The sequence below is a fragment of the Drosophila busckii genome, chromosome 2R (assembly GCF_011750605.1).
Source record: "Drosophila busckii strain San Diego stock center, stock number 13000-0081.31 chromosome 2R, ASM1175060v1, whole genome shotgun sequence".
NCBI lineage: Eukaryota > Metazoa > Arthropoda > Insecta > Diptera > Drosophilidae > Drosophila > Drosophila busckii.
Window position 1 is genome coordinate 12,237,928 of NC_046605.1, and position 18,626 is coordinate 12,256,553.

Consider the following 18,626-nt stretch of genomic DNA (forward strand, 5'->3'; position numbering starts at 1 on the left):
CTATTTATATAAAACCAACTACTATTTAAAACGTGTAAGAATTTATGTGGATATCAAATATCGTTGTTGTTTATAAATGTTTAATTGTGTGGCTAAGCTTTTAACAAACTATTTCAACAAATGCTTTAAATATGAAAAACATTGCAAAACACAAACAATATTAAATATATATGTATGTATATGTGTGTATTAAATAAACAAAAGCGTGTTTTTATTTCTGTTACTGTTATCAACAATAAACTCTTGAGCCTTTGTTTACAGCCAGCAACAGTTGCCAACGCAAACACTCACTGAATTGACATGTTATTTATTTGTTGGCCATGTTGCCCTTAGTGGCGCCATGGCCACGCGGCATTTAAGTGCCGCTAATGAATGTGTTGGCAAAGCATTTATAACTAATATTTTTGCATATAGACGCCTGTGTTGGCGCCAGACTTTGCTAAAGCTCATCAAATCTAGCAGCTTATTGCACAAAACGCATACGACATGTGCGCACATCAAGCAAAAACTTTACTCATCAAAGCCAGCAGCAATGCATGTCGGCTTCTCTGTCTATGTCTGAGAGTGTGTGTGTGTGTGTGGAAGTTAAGTGCATGACAAGCTCGTAAGCGTGTGTTAAAAAAGAAAATTCCAGTTTTTATTCCATTGAGTGTGTGCAGCACTTCACAAAAGCGACTCAGACTCAAGCACTCAAGCACTGAACTGAACTGGACACCTTTGGCCCAAGTTAAGAGCCTTTTGCAAACGCACAGTCATTCACCAGCTGCCGCAACAACAACAACAAAGTGTAGAAGAGCACAGCTCAGGACTGCACTTGATGCACTTGAATTATGCAATGCCGAACAGTTGGGCGCAGCCGACATTAGTAGAACTAATACATAAGATAAATTCAATTAAATTACATATAGAATATGTTAGTAAAAATTAAAAGATAGAGCACGCGCCTTTCTCATCTAATCATTTTGCTTATTAGTCTAGGAACTTCTTATATCCACATGTTGACGCAGAAAATAACTTTTTTAATGCATATGGAATTAATATTCAAGTAAAGTATAAAAAAATTAAATTAAATTGGTTCAGTATTTAGCGTGACTGGGAATTAAGCCACGAACCCCAAATCTTTGATAACTTTAAAGTTTGAACAGCACTTTGGGAATTTTAGCAGCTGCTTACAGACAAGTTTATATTCTTAAAGAGCAGCATATATCAAAATTAGACCTTAAAGTAAAGTTTTATAATTTATAGGATGTGCCACGCCTCTGCTTTGCCTGTTGCGCACAAATCCCATTAGACTAAATTATAAGACTCTTTGTGCATTTTTTTGTACCGGGTCTACATATATATATGAGAATTTTAAAAGTCATTTACAAATTAAATGTTTAGGCAAACAAAAGCTGAAAGTTTAATGTTGTGTTAAAGAGCTAACAATATTTAAAAATTTATTTTAACAAGTGCGCACAAAATTTGCAAACAATTTTGATTCAATTGCAAATGACTTTGCTGGCATTTTTAATTAAATACAACTGGAACTGGAACTGGAACTGGGCTGGCTTAAAGCTGTAGCTGAAGTACATATGTGTGTGTGTGTGTAAAGACGAGAGTTGCGCATACGCTCCGTATTGCGGTTGACACATTTGCATAATGAAACCAATTAAAAGTTGGCAGTGCTGCTTAAGTGCAAAATATGTAAAAAATAAAAAAAGGAGTGTGCTCAACTGGGTGAGCGAGTGTGTCTTCTATTGCGCTTTGTCCTTGCCCGGCTGCTCGTGCTTGGCCAGCGACTGAATGCGCTGGCTCACAAGTCCCAGCGGCTTGCGTGGCACCAAATGACAAGTTGATTGCCTGCCAGCGAAAAGCAAATGCATGTGAGCGTAAGGGAGAAATTAAATTGGCATAAGCTGACGCTTACTTGTAAATGATTTTCTCGCGGTCTGCCCAGGGCCAGGCGCGCTCCAGGTTATCCAGCTTGAAAACGAGCTGCAAATGCTTAGAATGTGTTAATGATGTTGGCGGCAACAGCGGCATTGATTGCTTTTTACCTTTTGTGTCTGCACCGGGCTGGCTGTAACCTCTGTTGTATCTAGAGGCTTTGTTATTGTGGGCGTGGGCGTGGGTGTGGGCGTGGGCGTGGGCGTTGCAGCGCGCACCTTTGATATGTCTGTTGGCAGTGTCAAATCACACAGCTGCTGGGCTTCAACTGGCCTTTGTTGTTGCTGCTGCTGCTGCTGCTGCTTGGGGGTGCTGCGCAAATTCCAGGTATAAGTGGTGCTTAAGAAATCGCTGTCATCGCTGCTTGTGTGAGCTGAATGCGCTTGATTTGACGCCGCTGCCGGCAGCTTCATGTAGTAGACTGCCTTGGGTGTCGTCGATTCAATGTCGCTGTCAGCTTCGCTCGCCTCATTGTCTGTCAGTTCGCTCTGCTCATTTGTCGCATAATTGGCTTCCGATGCGTAATCCGATTCGGGCGTTATATCCTTAAGCTGTCGCTCACTATCGCTGTCACTCTCGCTGTCGCTCTGCTCTGTCAGCTCATAGTCCAGCGCATCTTCGTCATAGGAACATTTGCGTTCCACTGTGCCAAAGCTTTGGGAAACTGTCGCCAGCGTGGAGCACAAGATCTTTGGTATTTCCGCTATGGCGGACAATTTGCGCTGCATTTCGATAAGACGCAGCTCAATGGCGCTCGCCTGCACGCGACCTTCGAAAAGACAAACAACAAAACTCGTAGAAATATTTAGCAAATGCTGTTCTCTGTTTGTTTTTTATTTCACGACACACATATGTATATATAAAGAGTAAGCAAGCAATAACTTTGGTTAGTTTTCAATTGAATTTGGAGTCATCACTCTTTGAGTGACTTGGAGGCGGTGGGCAAGGCCAGCAGCATGTTCTCTAGAGTGCTGCTGCGCAGCTCTTGGTTGTCGCCCACCTCCGTAAAGAAGCGACGTATGTTCCGTATAATGCGATGATGTGGCAGCTCCTATGGCGTTAAGGTTGTGTGGAGGATAAGGATAATAGATTAGTGTTGCTTGTGCTGTGTGCATTGTTGGCATTGTCACCTGTTCTTCATCGTCTGAGGACTCGTCCTCGCTCAATTCAATGACCACCTCGTTGCCCTCATCATCGATTTGGGTTTTGGTTTTCTTTTTCTTGGGCTTGGGCGGCTCGGGCGGCTCTTGCCACATGATCGGATGCCAACAACGCGAGCCAAGCAATGGGGTTGGGGTGAAGTCTACAAAAAGATACAAACCAGCCAAGTGAGTAGGATTACATTTAGATAAGCGCATGCCACATGCCAACTCAACATGCTGATGCTTTAAAATTTAAGCGCTGCGCTTACCCTTAGGCGGCGGCATTGGCTTGGGCACACGCATTACAATGGACTTCTCCTCGCCCGCCTCGTACATGCCCATGGGATCGTCCTCCTCCATGCTGCAAAGATTACGTAAAGCAGTCAGTATGTTGGCCCAGTTGCTGACCCAAACTGGGTTAACCTACTTGCGCATGAGAAACTGCACCTTCTTGGGCGTTGCGTTGATTCGCTCGTGTGCCTGGACCAGCGTCAGCTGCGAGGCGTCCTCTTCGTTTATCTCGAGTATTATGTCGCCCAGACGTACGCCCGACTTGTCTGCCAGACCATCAGGTGTAACCTGCAATTAAACTGTGCGTTTAGCTTTCACTCTTCCACTTGCACTTTCACTCTTTCACCAACAGTCAACTGTACGTGCCCAAAGTCAATGCGCAATTGATCGCATATGTTGCGTACTTCAGTTCAGTTTAGTTAGCTCAGCTACATATAGCGTACAAATATACACATAAGTATGGTATATATATTTATATGACTGACAGCTACACTTGGCAGTGTGTGCTGTGGCTAAAAGTTTGCTCTGAAAACACAATAAAGATACTTTGACTTGCGCTCGTATATATTTTAAAAACTATGCGCCCTGCTCACAATTTATCAATGTCTGCTGGTTGCAACCAACTAAACTAAATTTATATTGATGGCACTAATCAATTAATTTCAAACAAATTAAAGTTTAAAACTACTTAGTTGAAGAAGAAACTTTGGATGAGTTAAACGAGCTACAAAAGGAGATTTAAAATATTTAATAAATTGAAAGCAATGTGATGCAGTTCAAGAAAGAAATAGTTCTACTTATTTAAGATAATTATTTTCATTTTTAAAATAAATTATCGCAATGCTAAAAATTGCAATTAATATTAGATTATATGTCTATAAAAGAAAGCAATGTGAAATAGTAAAGTAGTCATAAAAAAGAATATTCAGTTTAATAATGTTACTTATGTATAATTTTAAATTTAAATAATTTAATTTAATAAATGTATTATATTAATTTGATAAATTTAATAAATGTATAATAAATGTATTAAATTTAAAGTCAAATATAAAGTACCTAAAATTTCTACATTTTAAATTAATAATATTAATGCCAATTACTGTACAAATAAAATATAATATTAGAAATAAGCCTAAAATACATATAATTAAATAAAAATATTTACTTTGTATTTTATACCATACAAGTTTAAAATTAATAAAATTTATTAGTTATTTATTATTATATCAAACAAAACCAAAAATGTGTTATACATAATAAATAAAAATTTTATATTTATATATATAAACAATAAAAATTAATTCACAATAATAAGCCAAGAAACGCCCAAATAAAATTCTACAATTTAAAGTTTTTATACATTTTAATTCAGAATAATTATGAAATTAGATTTTATTTAGAATATTCATCAAAATAAACTTTCGTATAAAGTCCGATTCTGCTTTTGATTTAAATTTCTAATTAAGTGCAGTTTGAATTGCATCAAACATTTTCATTACTTAGCAAAAGCAAAATAACAAGCCCCCGAGTGTCGTCTATGCTTTGAGTAGTGCACTCATAAAAACAGGCAGACTGGCAATTTATATTTCTGCTTCTAAACTGAAAAACAAACGTCAAAATTGAAAGCAATACTGAGACGAATGCTCGAACTAAAAGCACACAGTGCTAACCCAAATATTGTACATTCCCTTGTAGCAAGCTGAGCGTCCAATTGTCGCTCGCTCTCTCTCTCTCTCTCTAGAGACTGCACACTATTGCTGTGTTAGCAATTGTTGCGCATACGCCACATGAACAAAAATAATACCAGAGATAAAAACAAAATAAAGTAAAATATTCATTTCGTCATAGCATAGCGGCATAATTCGTAAAAAAAAACAACACGATTTCTATGCTGTGCCAAAATATGACGCTGCAGCTGTCGCACGCGCCAGACGGCCGAGATAATAACAAAAAGAATATTGCTTGCCACACCACAGCAGCAGCAGCAGCAGCAGTAGGTCTGGCAGTTGTGTTCGTTCTCAGGACTTATGCATAGCTAACAGGGCGTATGAATGAACTCACCTGAAAGACGGTTAAAGGCATGTGAAATTCGGCGCCACCGGTTATCAGAAAACCCCATTTGGTATCATCCTTGGTATCGTAGGCATCCGATTCGACATCGAAGGCGGGAAAGCCATCTGTATCGCCAATGCCGCAGGACACCTTAATGATGGGCGCCTTTTTCTTTGTCTCTGGCATCGACCATTGTATGCCCACAGCTTGTGGCATGATTGCTGTTGTTGTTGTTATTGTTGTTGCTGTTGCTGTTTTTGCTGAATCTGCCTTTTTTGTTGTTTGTTTATGTTTCTCTGTTGCTCTTTTTTATTTTGCTTGGCTGCCTGAGTTTTATTTATAAATGTTGCCGCTCTTGCGCAAGTTCGCTGCTCTTCTCGTTGTTTTTCTTTGGCTTTTGTAAAAAAAAGTTTTGCTTCTGCTTCAGCTTTTGCTTTGTGCTCTTATTTCTTTTGCATTTGCAATGGGATTTGCGTTTGGCTGTCAAAATTCAGCGACCAAATAGACAAACTAAACCCAAGCAAATTCACAAATCTGCTTGATTCGCTTTATGCTTTCATTTGCCGGCAAACATTGACTATGACTTGGCACAAAAAATAGCTGGCAACTTATTAAAAAATTTAACTATTGCTTATATAATCACACGCATGCAATTGCACAATCCAATAATTATAGATTTTATTTAGCTGCATATAAGTTTCAAATCAATTAAAGTGCTTGAACTTTGCAGTCTGTTGAAACGCTTAAGTTATTTATTAATGTTATTTAAAGTGCACAAAGCTTCTTTTGCTGCACAAGTTATGCCTTTTCCACAATTTTTCTTGAGGCTTCCACACGTTTGCACACGACTCGGGCAACTGAAACTAAAATAATTTCAAGAAGTTTGCTTTTGTGTTGCATTCGCGTTTTTTATAGCCGCCACACTGCTTTTGGCGACCATTATTATGGCCATACCCAAGAACTCAGCTGATAAAGATCGGGTATATTGGCTGCAGCAATTTATTTTTAAATTAAAACATTACATTATTTTTATATATTTGTTGTTGAAATGGTACTGAAAGTAAACATATATTATTATACATAAACAGCACTTTTGAAACTTAAGCTACTCTCCAAACTTTTTTTTAAGCACAAACTATATTCTTTAAGCTATTTATAATCCATTACTTTTTTAAGCAGTCTTATTTTTATCGCTTGGGATAGGTCCATAACAAAATTCTAGCGCCAGCTGCAAATTGCTGATTTTAGCTCTTCGCTTTAAATTCAATTAGTTTGCAGTTACATTACTTTTATATTATTGCCTAACATATTGTTTAGCTAATAAAATATATATATTGTGTTTTAAATGACTCATGAATTTTTTGTTTAATAAGCAACGCTTATCTCATGTTCTCATGTTGAAAAGGTTACAAGATTCCAGGAAAATTACCATATTTTTAGTAATTAATTGACGCTTGATAAGAAAATCGCATTCTACGAAAATAATATAATGTTTAAATTTAATTGGTGGCCTAATTGAAAACAACAAGAGCGCAGTAAAGTCTGACGTAGGCAACTTTTTAATACACTTTGACTAGCATCGCGTTATCGCTGCAATTAAAAAATGAAAACTTAAATCTTGCCTACATTAGTCATTAGTATTAATCATGAAATGAACCATCAATCGAATTTTTTAGATATTAGACCTGACAGTTTGTAATCGATGCTATTATATAACAATCAATGCTTACTTAAATTGTTTAAGCGAGATACATCTTCACAGCTTTAATCTCCATTACCTATGTAAAACAAAAATGTCAAAGTGTATTGAAAATATATATTTTGTTTGTAATTTTCTAACCCAATTATAAACACGTTTATATAAATAAATATTTATTAAGCTCGTCATGTTTGCTAGAAATTGAATTGACAGCCTGAAGCATTTCATACATTGTAACTATAACTTGAAACTTATTTATGTAAAGGTCTATTGATGTCAACAGACACCGCAAGCAAGCTGCTGCCTTGGATTTGTATACACTTTGAGATTTATATAAGGAATGACAAAGGGTAAAACAAGGCTGAGAATAAAGCGGTGGCAGAGCCTTTAATAAATATATATATTCTTTATTAGCAAGACAAACTGAGTTGATTGAGGCAACAGATATTTCTATTTCCGCAGCAATTCGCTTTTAGTTTTTGCCATTTGGATAAATAACCTTGGAAAATATTACAAAATTTTGCAATAAGCTATTATGTAATAATATGTATATGTAGTCAAAGTGTATCAAACAGTTGCCTGCGCGCAACTTTTTTGCGTTTGTTTGTTTTCTTTGCTGACAGCTGATAGACAAAGGTTGTTAGAGCAGATCTAAGGTCTTAAAGTTTGTGGAAAACTTTTGCCTCTAGGCGAAATCGAGTGCAAAATGCAGATGACATTAACAGCTAGAGTTAGGCACACAGAGAGAGAGAAAGAGAGAGAGAGAGAAAGAGACAGCAAAACTGTGTGCGCCAGTTCAACAACACACACTTTGCTGACGGACAGGCAAAGCAAACGGAGAGAGAAAGGGATTTATGGATTTTGTCTTTATTTACTATTTTTGATTTATTTGTGTTATGCTATGCTTAGTTACTAGTTGTCCACATAGTTGATTTCGTTTAGGGCCTCCTTGAAGTCCGCATCATGCACCTCACAGCCCTGAGCATAGTCCTCATTGCTATCGCTCTGCGCTGGCGTTGCTTCAGCCGCAATATCCGCCTCCGCCTCCGCCTCGGGCTCAGCATTGACATTGATGTCAGCTGTGCTTTCATCAGGACTTTGCAGCAGCTCCATTGAGTTTGTCAACAGCATACTGTTGGGCACTTCGCGCTTGCGTCGATGCGGCACTTCAACGTCTTGATGCTCCTCAGAGGATGAGCTGCTGTTGCTGCTCTTGGAGCTATTGCTAGAGTCACTAGAATTGTTGTTTCCAGCTGAGCGTGTCTTGCGCGCAGGCTTGTGCTTCTCCTCGGAGGACTCCCCAGAGCTGCCATGGTGCTTATGCTTATGCTTGCCCGGCTGCTCCTCAGATGATCCTCTGGAATCCTGGCCATCGGCGCGGCGTGTACGATGCTTATGCTTCTCTTCGGATGAATCAGCAGAGCTGTCAGACTTGTTCTCCTGTGCCTTATCCTTATGCTCCTCCGATGAGCCGCTCGAGTCCTTGCCAGCTGCGCGACGTTTACGATGCTTGTGCTTCTCTTCGGATGAATCATCAGAGCTGTCAGACTTGTTCTGCTGGTCCTTATCCTTATGTTCTTCCGATGAACTGCTCGAGTCCTTGCCAGCTGCGCGGCGTTTACGCTGCTTGTGCTTCTCTTCGGATGAATCATCAGAGCTGTCAGACTTGTTCTGCTGGTCCTTATCCTTATGCTCCTCCGATGAGCTGCTCGAGTCCTTGCCAGCAGCGCGGCGTTTACGCTGCTTGTGCTTCTCTTCGGACGAATCAGCAGAGCTGTCAGATTTGTTCTCATTCGCCTTATCCTTATGCTCTTCCGATGAACTGCTCGAGTCCTTGGCAATGGAGCGTCTTACTGGTTCTGCGCTGTTGTTTTCAGGAAAGCCATCATCTTCCTCAAAGAAATGAAAATGGGCCATGTCTGTCGCAGGCGCCATGGAGCGCTTGTGCTGCTTGTGCTTCTCTTCGGATGACTCATCAGAGTTATCAGGCTTGTTATGCTGTAGCTTATGCTCCTTATGCTCCTCCGACGAACTGTGCGAATCCGGCGAAGCTTCACGCTTCACAGGCTGTGCGCTGATAGCGCTAAACAGCAGCGCCGACGCTACTAATGCCAACAACGCTAATTGCATTTTATTCGCGTTTGCTGCTCTTTTTTAATATTTTTGTTTTTGGGGCGTACCTCACGCTTTGACTTGTGTTTAGAAACTGACTGGCGGAGCCGTCAACGGTTTCTTATGAACCCAGCCAGGCAGATTATTATTATCACTCGTTTTCTTTTTTTTTGTGCTCGTTTTTTGTTTTTAATTCTGCGAAACGCTTCTCCGCTTTCTATTTGTAAACAAAACAGCAGCTTTGCAACTAATTAAATGCAACAAATCAAGCTGCAATCATTGCTCGCTTAGGCGCAATACATATCGAGATTACGCCCGCTGTCCGATGCCCTGCTCCAAAGCCCTGATTGCATGCTCATGCGGAATGCGCAATATGACGGATTGGCTGCTGTACACATTGCACTGTCTGCGTGCAAAAAAAATAAAAATGAACACAAACACACACAAACTGATGCAAACTTGACTTGCATAACAAATACAAATTGAGCTGTTGCTCCATAATATGTACACAGACTTATATGTTTGTCTACCCAACTACTGATAGCGCGAGATCAGCAAAGATCAACTGAAAAGAACGCGCAATTTGTGATTATCGACGCGTCGCGACAGCTTAAGCTTGAGCTCAGACAAACGTAGCTAATACGCTTTGATAATTTTTAAAAATATTAATGATTGAACTAGTAATTTACTATAAAATTAATTACAATGTATGGAAGAAGAAATACTATTAGCTTCGCATACTGATTATTTATTCAATTATTTATTTTGTTAAAAGAAATGTATAAAAGCTATTTATACAATTAATAAATTGAAAGTGCTGCTCTTAAAATTAAAGTTCTAAAACATATTTCTATAATATTTATCATAAGCTTTCTAATTTCAACCGGTTTCCACAATTAAATAAAATCTTAAAATATTAATATTAAATCTGTTAAAGATTTTAAAACGTTCTCTTTAGTACTTTTTATTTAATATATAAAAATGTTCATAAATATATAATTCACTAAACTCTTATATTCATTTATTAAAGAGATAATTTCGCTGCTTTTATGGTAAAACGCAAAATGCATAACAAATTTAATGTATCCAAACAGACAAAGCTATATGAAATTGTATATATAGTAAACAAACTTATGACAGCGACTATACGTCTTTGCATTTTCATATTTAACTACATACATGCATATATAGTATGCATTATATGCAAATATCTTCTATAAGTGGCGTCAATTGGCTTGCTGCTGCATTATAAATTATAATATCGTCACATAAAACGTGATGAGCTGAATCATTGTTTGACCACTGTACACGTATGAATAACATTGATTGGCATTCCTCTGAAGTGCGAGCAAAGAACTTTTGGCTGCTGGCTGGCCACTTAATCCAGAACGGCGCCAACAACGATAAATAAAATAGCCAAGAACAAAAGCAAAAGGATTCACTATGCTAAAGAGCTTTGCACCGCAAGCTAAGACTTAAACGTGAGCGGCATGCTGAAGTGTATCTTTAAGCTACTTATAAAATATTTATGCTTTAGTATTTATCTGACACTTGGGCATTGCTATTGATAAAATACAAACTTGACAGCAACTAATTTGTTTAAATTTGCGAAATTGAAAGCCAATATTTAACAGCTTTAACAAGCCGATTAAAGCCAAGCGGCTTTAAGGCTTTAACAAAGCGGATTGGGATTGGGATTGGGTTTGATTGGATTTGATTCCCAGCCGTACTGGTTGTGCCTGCTAAAACAAGTTGGCAACATCAAAAAGCCAAGTGCCAAAAATCAAACGAAATGTAACAAAAGCTGCATGCATAATTTAAGTGAATTCACAATTTATGCGTCTTGTTTTATGTACTCGCACCCTCGAAGTTTTAACGTATACTTATTTTTATATATTTCATAAAATAAATATTTTTATTTGCAGCCGGCGCAACCAAATTTGTGTATGGGCCATAAATCAGCAGGCTTGTCAAAGTAATATACATATCGATTTAGCTTTTAAGTGGACTGCAGTGCATTGCTATATAAAATGATTACTATGCAAATTATGTTAGATTTGGAGTTTGGACTGCAGCGTTTTATGCAAAGCAACTTGGCACCTGATGTCCTAACAAAATATTTGCTTTTGCTGAATTTTCTTTGGACATTTTTGTCACATTTATTAAATATTAATCAATGTCAAAAGTGTGCCAAGCCATCAATCAGAGAAAACGAAGGCGAAAGCTCGAAGTGTGTTTTAAATTTTTGTAAATATTTCATTGTAGGGCTGAGAGGAAAATTGAAACTAGTGTCGATAAAGATAAATGACAAGCGTTCAAAGTCAATTAATAAGCTGAAATATGCAAATTATTTTTGTTTGATAACAAGCAGCTATCGATAATTATATTTCATTAAAGCTATTACAGCAATTGTAGCACGCTTTTAGGCATTCACTAATTATGAACAATTAAGTGTGAATAATTTTTATCCAAGGTGTCCGCTATCTATGCTGCAAATCTATTTAGAAATTTACTTTTGCGCCTAAGCATATGCAACAAATTTGTAATTGAAAATCGCACAGAAACTTGTCTTAGTTTAAAATGTTAGTTTTACTTAAAATTTTATTGAGTTTATACACAATTCAATTCCATATCAAGAAAGCAGGTACACCCTACATAACAAATACATCTATAATTACATATTATACTTAACATAATTACACCATGGAGGGCGACACTGAAAAGCCAACAGATGCAGCAGAGACCGTTTTGGAGATTGCTGTAGAGGCGGCGGCGGAGGTAGCAACCGAAGCGCCAACTGAAGCCGCTGCTGAGGAAGGAGAGGCCACAGATGCTGAACCGGAGCAGTCAGAGGCAGCAGAAGGAGAAGAACAGCAACCAGAAGGTGCAGCCAAAGCGAAAACAGAAGATCAGACTGACAACGAAGAGGATGGCGAGAAAACTGAAGAACAAAGAAAAGCTGAGCGTAGAGAGCGCTTGAAGGCGCAACGTGATATGCGCTTCAAAACTGGAGATTCCGTAGAAGAGATAATAACCAGTTACGTTCCATACAAAGCTGACGAGGAGCAAGAAGAAGAAGAAGAAGGCGATGATGGGCTCACAACTTTACAAACTGAGTACACATCTGCGACCTCATCTTCGACCTCATCTTCTGCCTCCGCCAAGTCAGATATCTCTGAGCAGGCATTGGATGCGCTGCTGAATCTACACTCTGATAATGAGGATGAAGATGAGGACGAAGACTTGCTTGCGCCACCACAGGGAGCGGACACAGTCAAAGCTAAGGCAGATTTCTTAAACTTTTTTGATGTACCATCACTATCGGACATATCCGAGGATGTTTCAATAGTGCAGCCAGTCGTGCGTAAAAGCCGAAAACAGAAGCGAGCTACGGAGGTAGACCCAACTAGAGATGAGGGCAAATTTGTGGATAGGCTAACAGGACAGCCGTTAGACGAGGATGAGGAGGAGCTGCCGGTAGAAGAGGAACAGGAAAAACCCGCCGAGTCGACCGAAAGCTCAAGCTCAAGTGACGATAGCGATAAGCTGGCCGAGCTTGATCTGCTGCCCGGCATACAAAGCTTTGTGCAACCGACAGAGACCGCTGATGCGATGGAAGTCTTTGTGCACTTTCAGCAGAGTTTCATCAAGCCCAGTTCGATAGTAGTGGATGAAGGAGAGATTGAGGCTATGCGACAGAAGCGTGAAGTCCTGCAGATCACCATTGATTTTCTATTTGAGCTATTCAACAACGTTGTAACCGAAGCTGAGAACGTGCATGCGGACACGGCGCTCAAAGCCAAATTGAACAATGAAAAACTGTTGGATAAAATGATCGATATGCGCGATAGATTATACTTTGAGAAGGAAATCAATCAATACCTAAATAGCAAAATGGGCGATTATTACAAGCGTGCCAAGAACTTTAGAGTGTTTTCCAAGATGGAGCGGACTGCAAGCGAAGTGGAGCACACCAGATATAAACAGGCGCTTGTGCTGGTGGATCACAACATGAAGCTTGCTGCGGAGGCTAAGAAGAAGAATGCCTATCTAATGTCCAGCGTGCTCATGGATCTGCAGTATGTGCAGAACATTGCCTTTCACTCCGAAGAGCACTTGGAGGAGACTATAATGCGCACCTTGGTGGTCAATAATTCGGATCACTTGCGGCGCTTAGTGGAAATGGAGCTCAAGCGCATGAATCTAAAGCGCAATGAAATCAGCGATACGCGTCTGTTTCTTATAACCAGAAAGCATACGCTAGCCCGAATTACAGATGTAAGTAGCAAACAGTTGATTTAATCCAGCATTAACTTTGTTTGTATTATAGAAAATCAAAAAATTGGAACAAATCAATGAGGATCTCTGCATAGATGACTTTATAGCCATACAGAATCAAGTGGTAGCCTTGGATAAAAAAATTGAAGGTAAACCAAACTATTTAAACTTATCCTATTTATATAAACTTTTTTTTTGCAGAGCGCAACAACGATCTAAAGAAACTGCGTTACAATTACCACACCGAGCTGCATCTCACTCAACACAATCGCGAGAAGGCGCTCTCCCTAGTCAAGAAACTGGATCACAACAAGTTCAAGCTACGTCAACAGCGCACTATACAACGTAATCTACGTGAGAGCTTATATCAGGCTAAATTGAATCGCGGACGTATGCGCAAGCAGCACTCTGATCTCTCCTTCCAGGGCGGACTGCTCTCCATGCCAGCGCTAATGCATGACTATGACGTCACCGTTGCAAAGGTGGAGGCCAAGCAACTGAAACTACGCGAACTGCGCGAGAATTGTAAGCGCGTCAAAATGCGCATCACAGAGCTGGAAACACGCTGTACTTAAAACAGATAACTAACTAACTAACAATAAATAAACGCAATATAACAAAAAGCACTGCTTGTTTTTTTTTTGCTGTTGCTCATTAGCATAAATTAATCTGTTCGAAACGAGCAACTGACAAAATATGTATTCGCTAAAATATGTTTTCCTATTTATCAAATATACATGCCATTGATATATACTATAATATGAAAATCTTTTAATGCATAAACATAAAATATTCGCACATTTTCATTGTCAAGTTTGATGCTTTTTAATGTAGATGTTTTGGCTTCTTTTATATGCAGCGGCAGCACATAAAAAATTAATGCCAAGGTGTGTATTTAATAAAAACAAAAGCTTTTGCTAAAAATTAATAAAATGGCAGCAACGTATTTTCTAGAAATTCTCTAGGGGAAATGCCCAAACCGTAGAATCTTTTTAAGGCTTATTTTCTAAAAATTGCGTTGTTATTTTATAAGAATTTCTAAAAAATATATATACACTTGTATGCGCGTTGGAATTATTGTAAACAATTGTGGCGCATAAACAAAAACAAAAATATTGCTTGGCACACTTTTCCATATTTTAACACAATTACTCAGAGTGACTATTTAAAACATTTTGCTTTTAGGAATTTTCTAATAGTCATGTAAACAAAAATGTAAATTTATTTTTGTAAATTAAATTCAAAGTGCGCTGTAATAGAAATCAAAATTATATTCAATTTATTGCCGAATTTATGGATAATTTTATGCAATCTTTTGTATACGATTAGCAAAAACAAATGCCCATTTGCAACAAAGTGAAACGAAAATAATTATGATAATGCATAAATCACGCCGAGAACTAAAAACAACATTTAGACAGAGATGCAGCTGTGGAAATCAAAGAGTGGGCGTGAAAATTTCGTGCGCTGTCTGCGGCATGTGGCAAACAATTTTGAAAACTTATTTATCACACCTGCACGATAGAGTCTATAGACGTAATTTTATGGCTTGCCTTGCCAAAAAACAAAAAAGAATACAAAATTAATATAAAGATCGTGAGCGTTATGAACATGTAAAATGCTTTCCTTATGTCAAATTAATTGAGGCCCTTATACTATATAAGCTGCAGATAGATGAAAATAAAATTTCCATGACCTCAACCGAATTAAATGGAATTTTTTTTACTTATATGCGCTTAGTAAGCAGCGAGTGTTTATGTGCTACATATATGTCCGCCATATTTAGCTGACTTTCATGCATATACACACATGTCTATATGTACAGCAGTTAAAGCACATAAATAGATTCACAGACAAATAAATAAAATTCACACAGTCGCAACTACAAACACAGGCACACACACACACACACACGTGCAAATGGGAAAAACTTTATAGCTGCAGAAATAATGGCAGATAAATCTGATTTAAATCGGTTGAGCACTGCTGGAAGAGCATCGCCATAAAGAAGACTAACGCGTTTCACACTTACTTCTCTTCATAACATCTTTATTTTATATAAATAAACTTAGGCGTATACTTAATATAAGGCACTACTTTTCTTTGGTATTGATTTTTGGAAGCCTTGCATTTTAACTGCATGTGTGCTTGTGTGTGGGTGTTTTTGTAGGTGTGTGTTTGTTTTTGTGAGGAATAGTTTTGTTTTCAGTTTAATGTTTTGCTTGCTGTAGGCTTAACAATTACATAGCACTTGGGTTTTCTCTTTTCAACACAACACGCTTACTTGCCGAGCAAGATCTTGCGGCCAGCGCCAATGTTCTGTCCAGCCTGTGTGGCGCCCTTGTTGGAACCAGCCTGCAGGCCAACGATGGTCTGGCCAGCCTTCAGCTGCTCCTCGCTGAAGTCGCGCTTGCACTCATCAGCGGGCTTGGGGCCCAGGAAGGGACCCTTGAAGTCGGCATGCTTGTAGCACTAAACCAAGACAAAATTGCAATTAGAAACTTGGACTGTTGCGAGTTTTGAATGCAATACTTACAGCACGGCCCAAGGCGAAGATGGTGTTGGTCACGTTGGCGATATCCTTCTTCTCGTACAAGTCGACGGTCTGGAAGACATCAATGTCTGGCACGCCGTACTCCTTCATGGCCTTCTGGAAGTTGTTGATGTTCTCCATGAACTTGAACTGGCCGCCCGATGAGTTGACCTTGGCCACAGAGTTGGGGGCTAGTTTGTTCATCAGATTGCAGAGCACTTGGCCGTCCTTAAGCACATCATCGTACTGCTGACCAGCGGGGAATTTCTCACCAAGAATCGACTCAATCCATTCCTGGGCCTCCTTGTCCATCTCGGGATTGCGCTTGCCGGCAATCTGCAGCCAAAAATTAAACAAACAATTCAATTAACAAACAGTCACACAGATAAACAACACTATTGAACTTGTATATAATTTTTTTTCAATTTTTTATATTTATTTTGCACATTTAATTCACCTTGGCGAGAACAGCACGTTGAAGAGACATGTTTGATTATTTTGTGGAGTAGTTGGCAGATGCGATATTCACCAAAAGCTAGCGAGAGCTACACTGATGACCGACCACGGTGCGTATGCGGCTTTTAAAGCGCCACGAGTCAGAGATGAGCACACACATACACTGCCAACTGTTCAAGAAATTTCCAAAAACATATTTCCGAATTCGGAGTGGTCGTCGCTATATGAGATTTTGTGGCCACTGTAGCATACGTGGGCGTTCTCAGCGTTCTGACTTTGAGCAGCGCTGACGGCTACCTTGCAATGAGTCTTACGTTTTAATTTTAGACCCCACAACCATACACAATTCGCCAAAAACCAATTTTAATCATTCCAACTAACACAGACACGCACACAACGTATGCGCCTTTCAGTAATTTTTACAATAATTTCGCTGCTCTTTGGCTGAATATTATTCGGAATTCGGCAGCTGTTGTTGTGCTGCAATTTTTTCGCAAATTATTGTTATTTCTTTAACTGTAAATATTGCGCGTAATTTCCATTCCAATTCGTATTCGTATTGGAATGCATTGTATCATGTTTATAAGTGGCACCGAGTTGTTTGCAATGAGATCAGAACGAAAAGGCTGCGCTGCCTCAAATTGAAATTGATTGCAAATGCAAATCAAAGTGCACAATTTATTTTTAATTAAAATTCTATTTCACTTGTTAGCCAGCTCATAGCTAGCAAGCTGCTGAAAACTTTGCAACATTAATTGCTTAAGTTTAAACAAAACATGCGCAAAGAATATAGACAGCATACAGTTTAAACAAAAAAATAACTCAATGTTTTCGCTGAATTTAGTTTTATAAAGTTTTTAGCACAAAGTTAAAGTTTAAAAAGTTATATTTCAGTTATGTTGGCATTAATTTTTTATTTAATGTCGACTATGAACAACCGACGGTAACAGAAATATATTACACAAAATGATTTTTTTAAAAAGCTTGAATATATTCACTGTTTATTACGATAATTCATGTTGCACGAGGATATTACTACAAAAACCAAACCAACTTTAAATAAGATACAATTGGTTTATATGGCTTGGTTAATAACTTACAGGGCACTGCTATTAAATTGTGCATTATCGCAATTATTTACATTTTTATATAATTTATTACTTTATACAAAGTTTCTCTTACGACACAAGGTTAAAGCCCATTTAATGTACTAACTGAAGGCAATTAATTAAATTTATGTGTTTTTCTTGTATCGAAAAAATGTCTTTGGCAAACAGACCAAAAGAATTTAAGAAACAAGCTGGAGCATAACAAGCAAAGCAGCACCTAACATATATTTGTAATATATTTGTATGTGTGGCAAAGACATTGTAGCATTGACAATGTCGAGACAAACAAAGTTCGTGCTCCAAATAAATGTAATATTTTATTCATATAAACAACAAAAGCAGAGCACAAAAAACAAGTTGTACGATTGATGCAATGTTAAAACGAATTGTGTATACACTTACAAAAGCAGTTAAATTAATGTTAAACTGGATTTTCATGCGGTTATATAGCTTTACAGTTATTTAGGCTAACCCTAGCTAATAAACAGAAAACAAGATAAATGATTTGAAAGCATAAACTATGACCTTGTTGTTTGTCTGCGCGTATCGATTGCCGCTAGAGCGGATACGATTTCGATAACACGCTGCGTCGTTCAGACATTTCTATTTATGTGCCAGCACTTTTAACAGGTGGAAAAGGCAAAGAAAGTCCAAAAATAGTTTCGCTACGTCAGCGCCTTGAAGATTTTCCAGGCGGCGTGCCACTTAAGTGCGGACATTGGGGGCCAATTGTGCGTTGTGGTGTTGTTGTTGTTCTTCGCACATTCTCGCCAGATGGCGTGTTGGTTTATTTTTAAAGGCGTTACTGTTTTGTAGGGCATTTGGTCAGTCTCCGAGTCCGAGGCCTTGGGGCAAGCATTTTTTAATTAACAAAAAAATTTGCACTCCACTCTGACATTTTATTTTAAGTGAATTAAATTTGCCGCAAGCCTCTGCGCACAAATTAAATGTTTGCCCTGCAGCTGTGCGCAACAATTTTTCGTGATTAAAATTACATTAAGTATAATAATTGCAAGTACACACAC

The 18,626-nt window shown here is 38.4% G+C and overlaps 4 protein-coding genes across 6 annotated transcripts; 1 reads left to right on the top strand and 3 right to left on the bottom strand.

Moving 5' to 3' along the window:
• Positions 1-1,520: 1,520 nt before the first annotated feature.
• LOC108596758 (PDZ and LIM domain protein 7) lies at positions 1,521-6,270 on the bottom strand. Of its 3 annotated transcripts, none has more exons than XM_017982839.1 (6): positions 5,424-6,270; positions 3,499-3,650; positions 3,341-3,432; positions 2,040-2,698; positions 1,910-1,977; positions 1,521-1,842 (listed from the first exon to the last, which is right to left on the bottom strand). In XM_017982839.1, exons 1-6 carry the CDS (start codon positions 5,628-5,630, stop codon positions 1,737-1,739), a joined length of 1,284 nt encoding a protein of 427 aa, XP_017838328.1. In that variant the 5' UTR covers positions 5,631-6,270; the 3' UTR covers positions 1,521-1,736. The 3 variants fall into 3 exon arrangements, with proteins under 3 accessions (XP_017838328.1, XP_017838329.1, XP_017838330.1); XM_017982840.1 differs by lacking the exon at positions 5,424-6,270 and adding an exon at positions 3,713-3,820; XM_017982841.1 differs by lacking the exons at positions 1,521-1,842; positions 1,910-1,977; positions 2,040-2,698 and adding exons at positions 2,743-2,980; positions 3,060-3,232 and having other exon boundaries at positions 5,424-6,257.
• Positions 6,271-8,025: 1,755 nt separating this feature from the next.
• On the bottom strand, positions 8,026-9,243 carry LOC108594715 (dentin sialophosphoprotein). Its single transcript, XM_017979854.1, has one exon. The coding sequence runs from the start codon at positions 9,241-9,243 to the stop codon at positions 8,026-8,028; it is 1,218 nt and encodes a 405-aa protein (XP_017835343.1).
• Positions 9,244-11,840: 2,597 nt separating this feature from the next.
• Positions 11,841-14,121, top strand: LOC108595071 (CG4714). Its single transcript, XM_017980218.1, has 3 exons — positions 11,841-13,503; positions 13,556-13,652; positions 13,705-14,121. Exons 1-3 carry the CDS (start codon positions 11,929-11,931, stop codon positions 14,076-14,078), a joined length of 2,046 nt encoding a protein of 681 aa, XP_017835707.1. The 5' UTR covers positions 11,841-11,928; the 3' UTR covers positions 14,079-14,121.
• A 1,410-nt stretch (positions 14,122-15,531) lies between these two features.
• LOC108595378 (muscle-specific protein 20) lies at positions 15,532-16,603 on the bottom strand. Its single transcript, XM_017980605.2, has 3 exons — positions 16,494-16,603; positions 16,040-16,372; positions 15,532-15,975 (listed from the first exon to the last, which is right to left on the bottom strand). The coding sequence occupies exons 1-3, from the start codon at positions 16,521-16,523 to the stop codon at positions 15,784-15,786; spliced, it is 555 nt and encodes a 184-aa protein (XP_017836094.1). The 5' UTR covers positions 16,524-16,603; the 3' UTR covers positions 15,532-15,783.
• Positions 16,604-18,626: the final 2,023 nt, after the last annotated feature.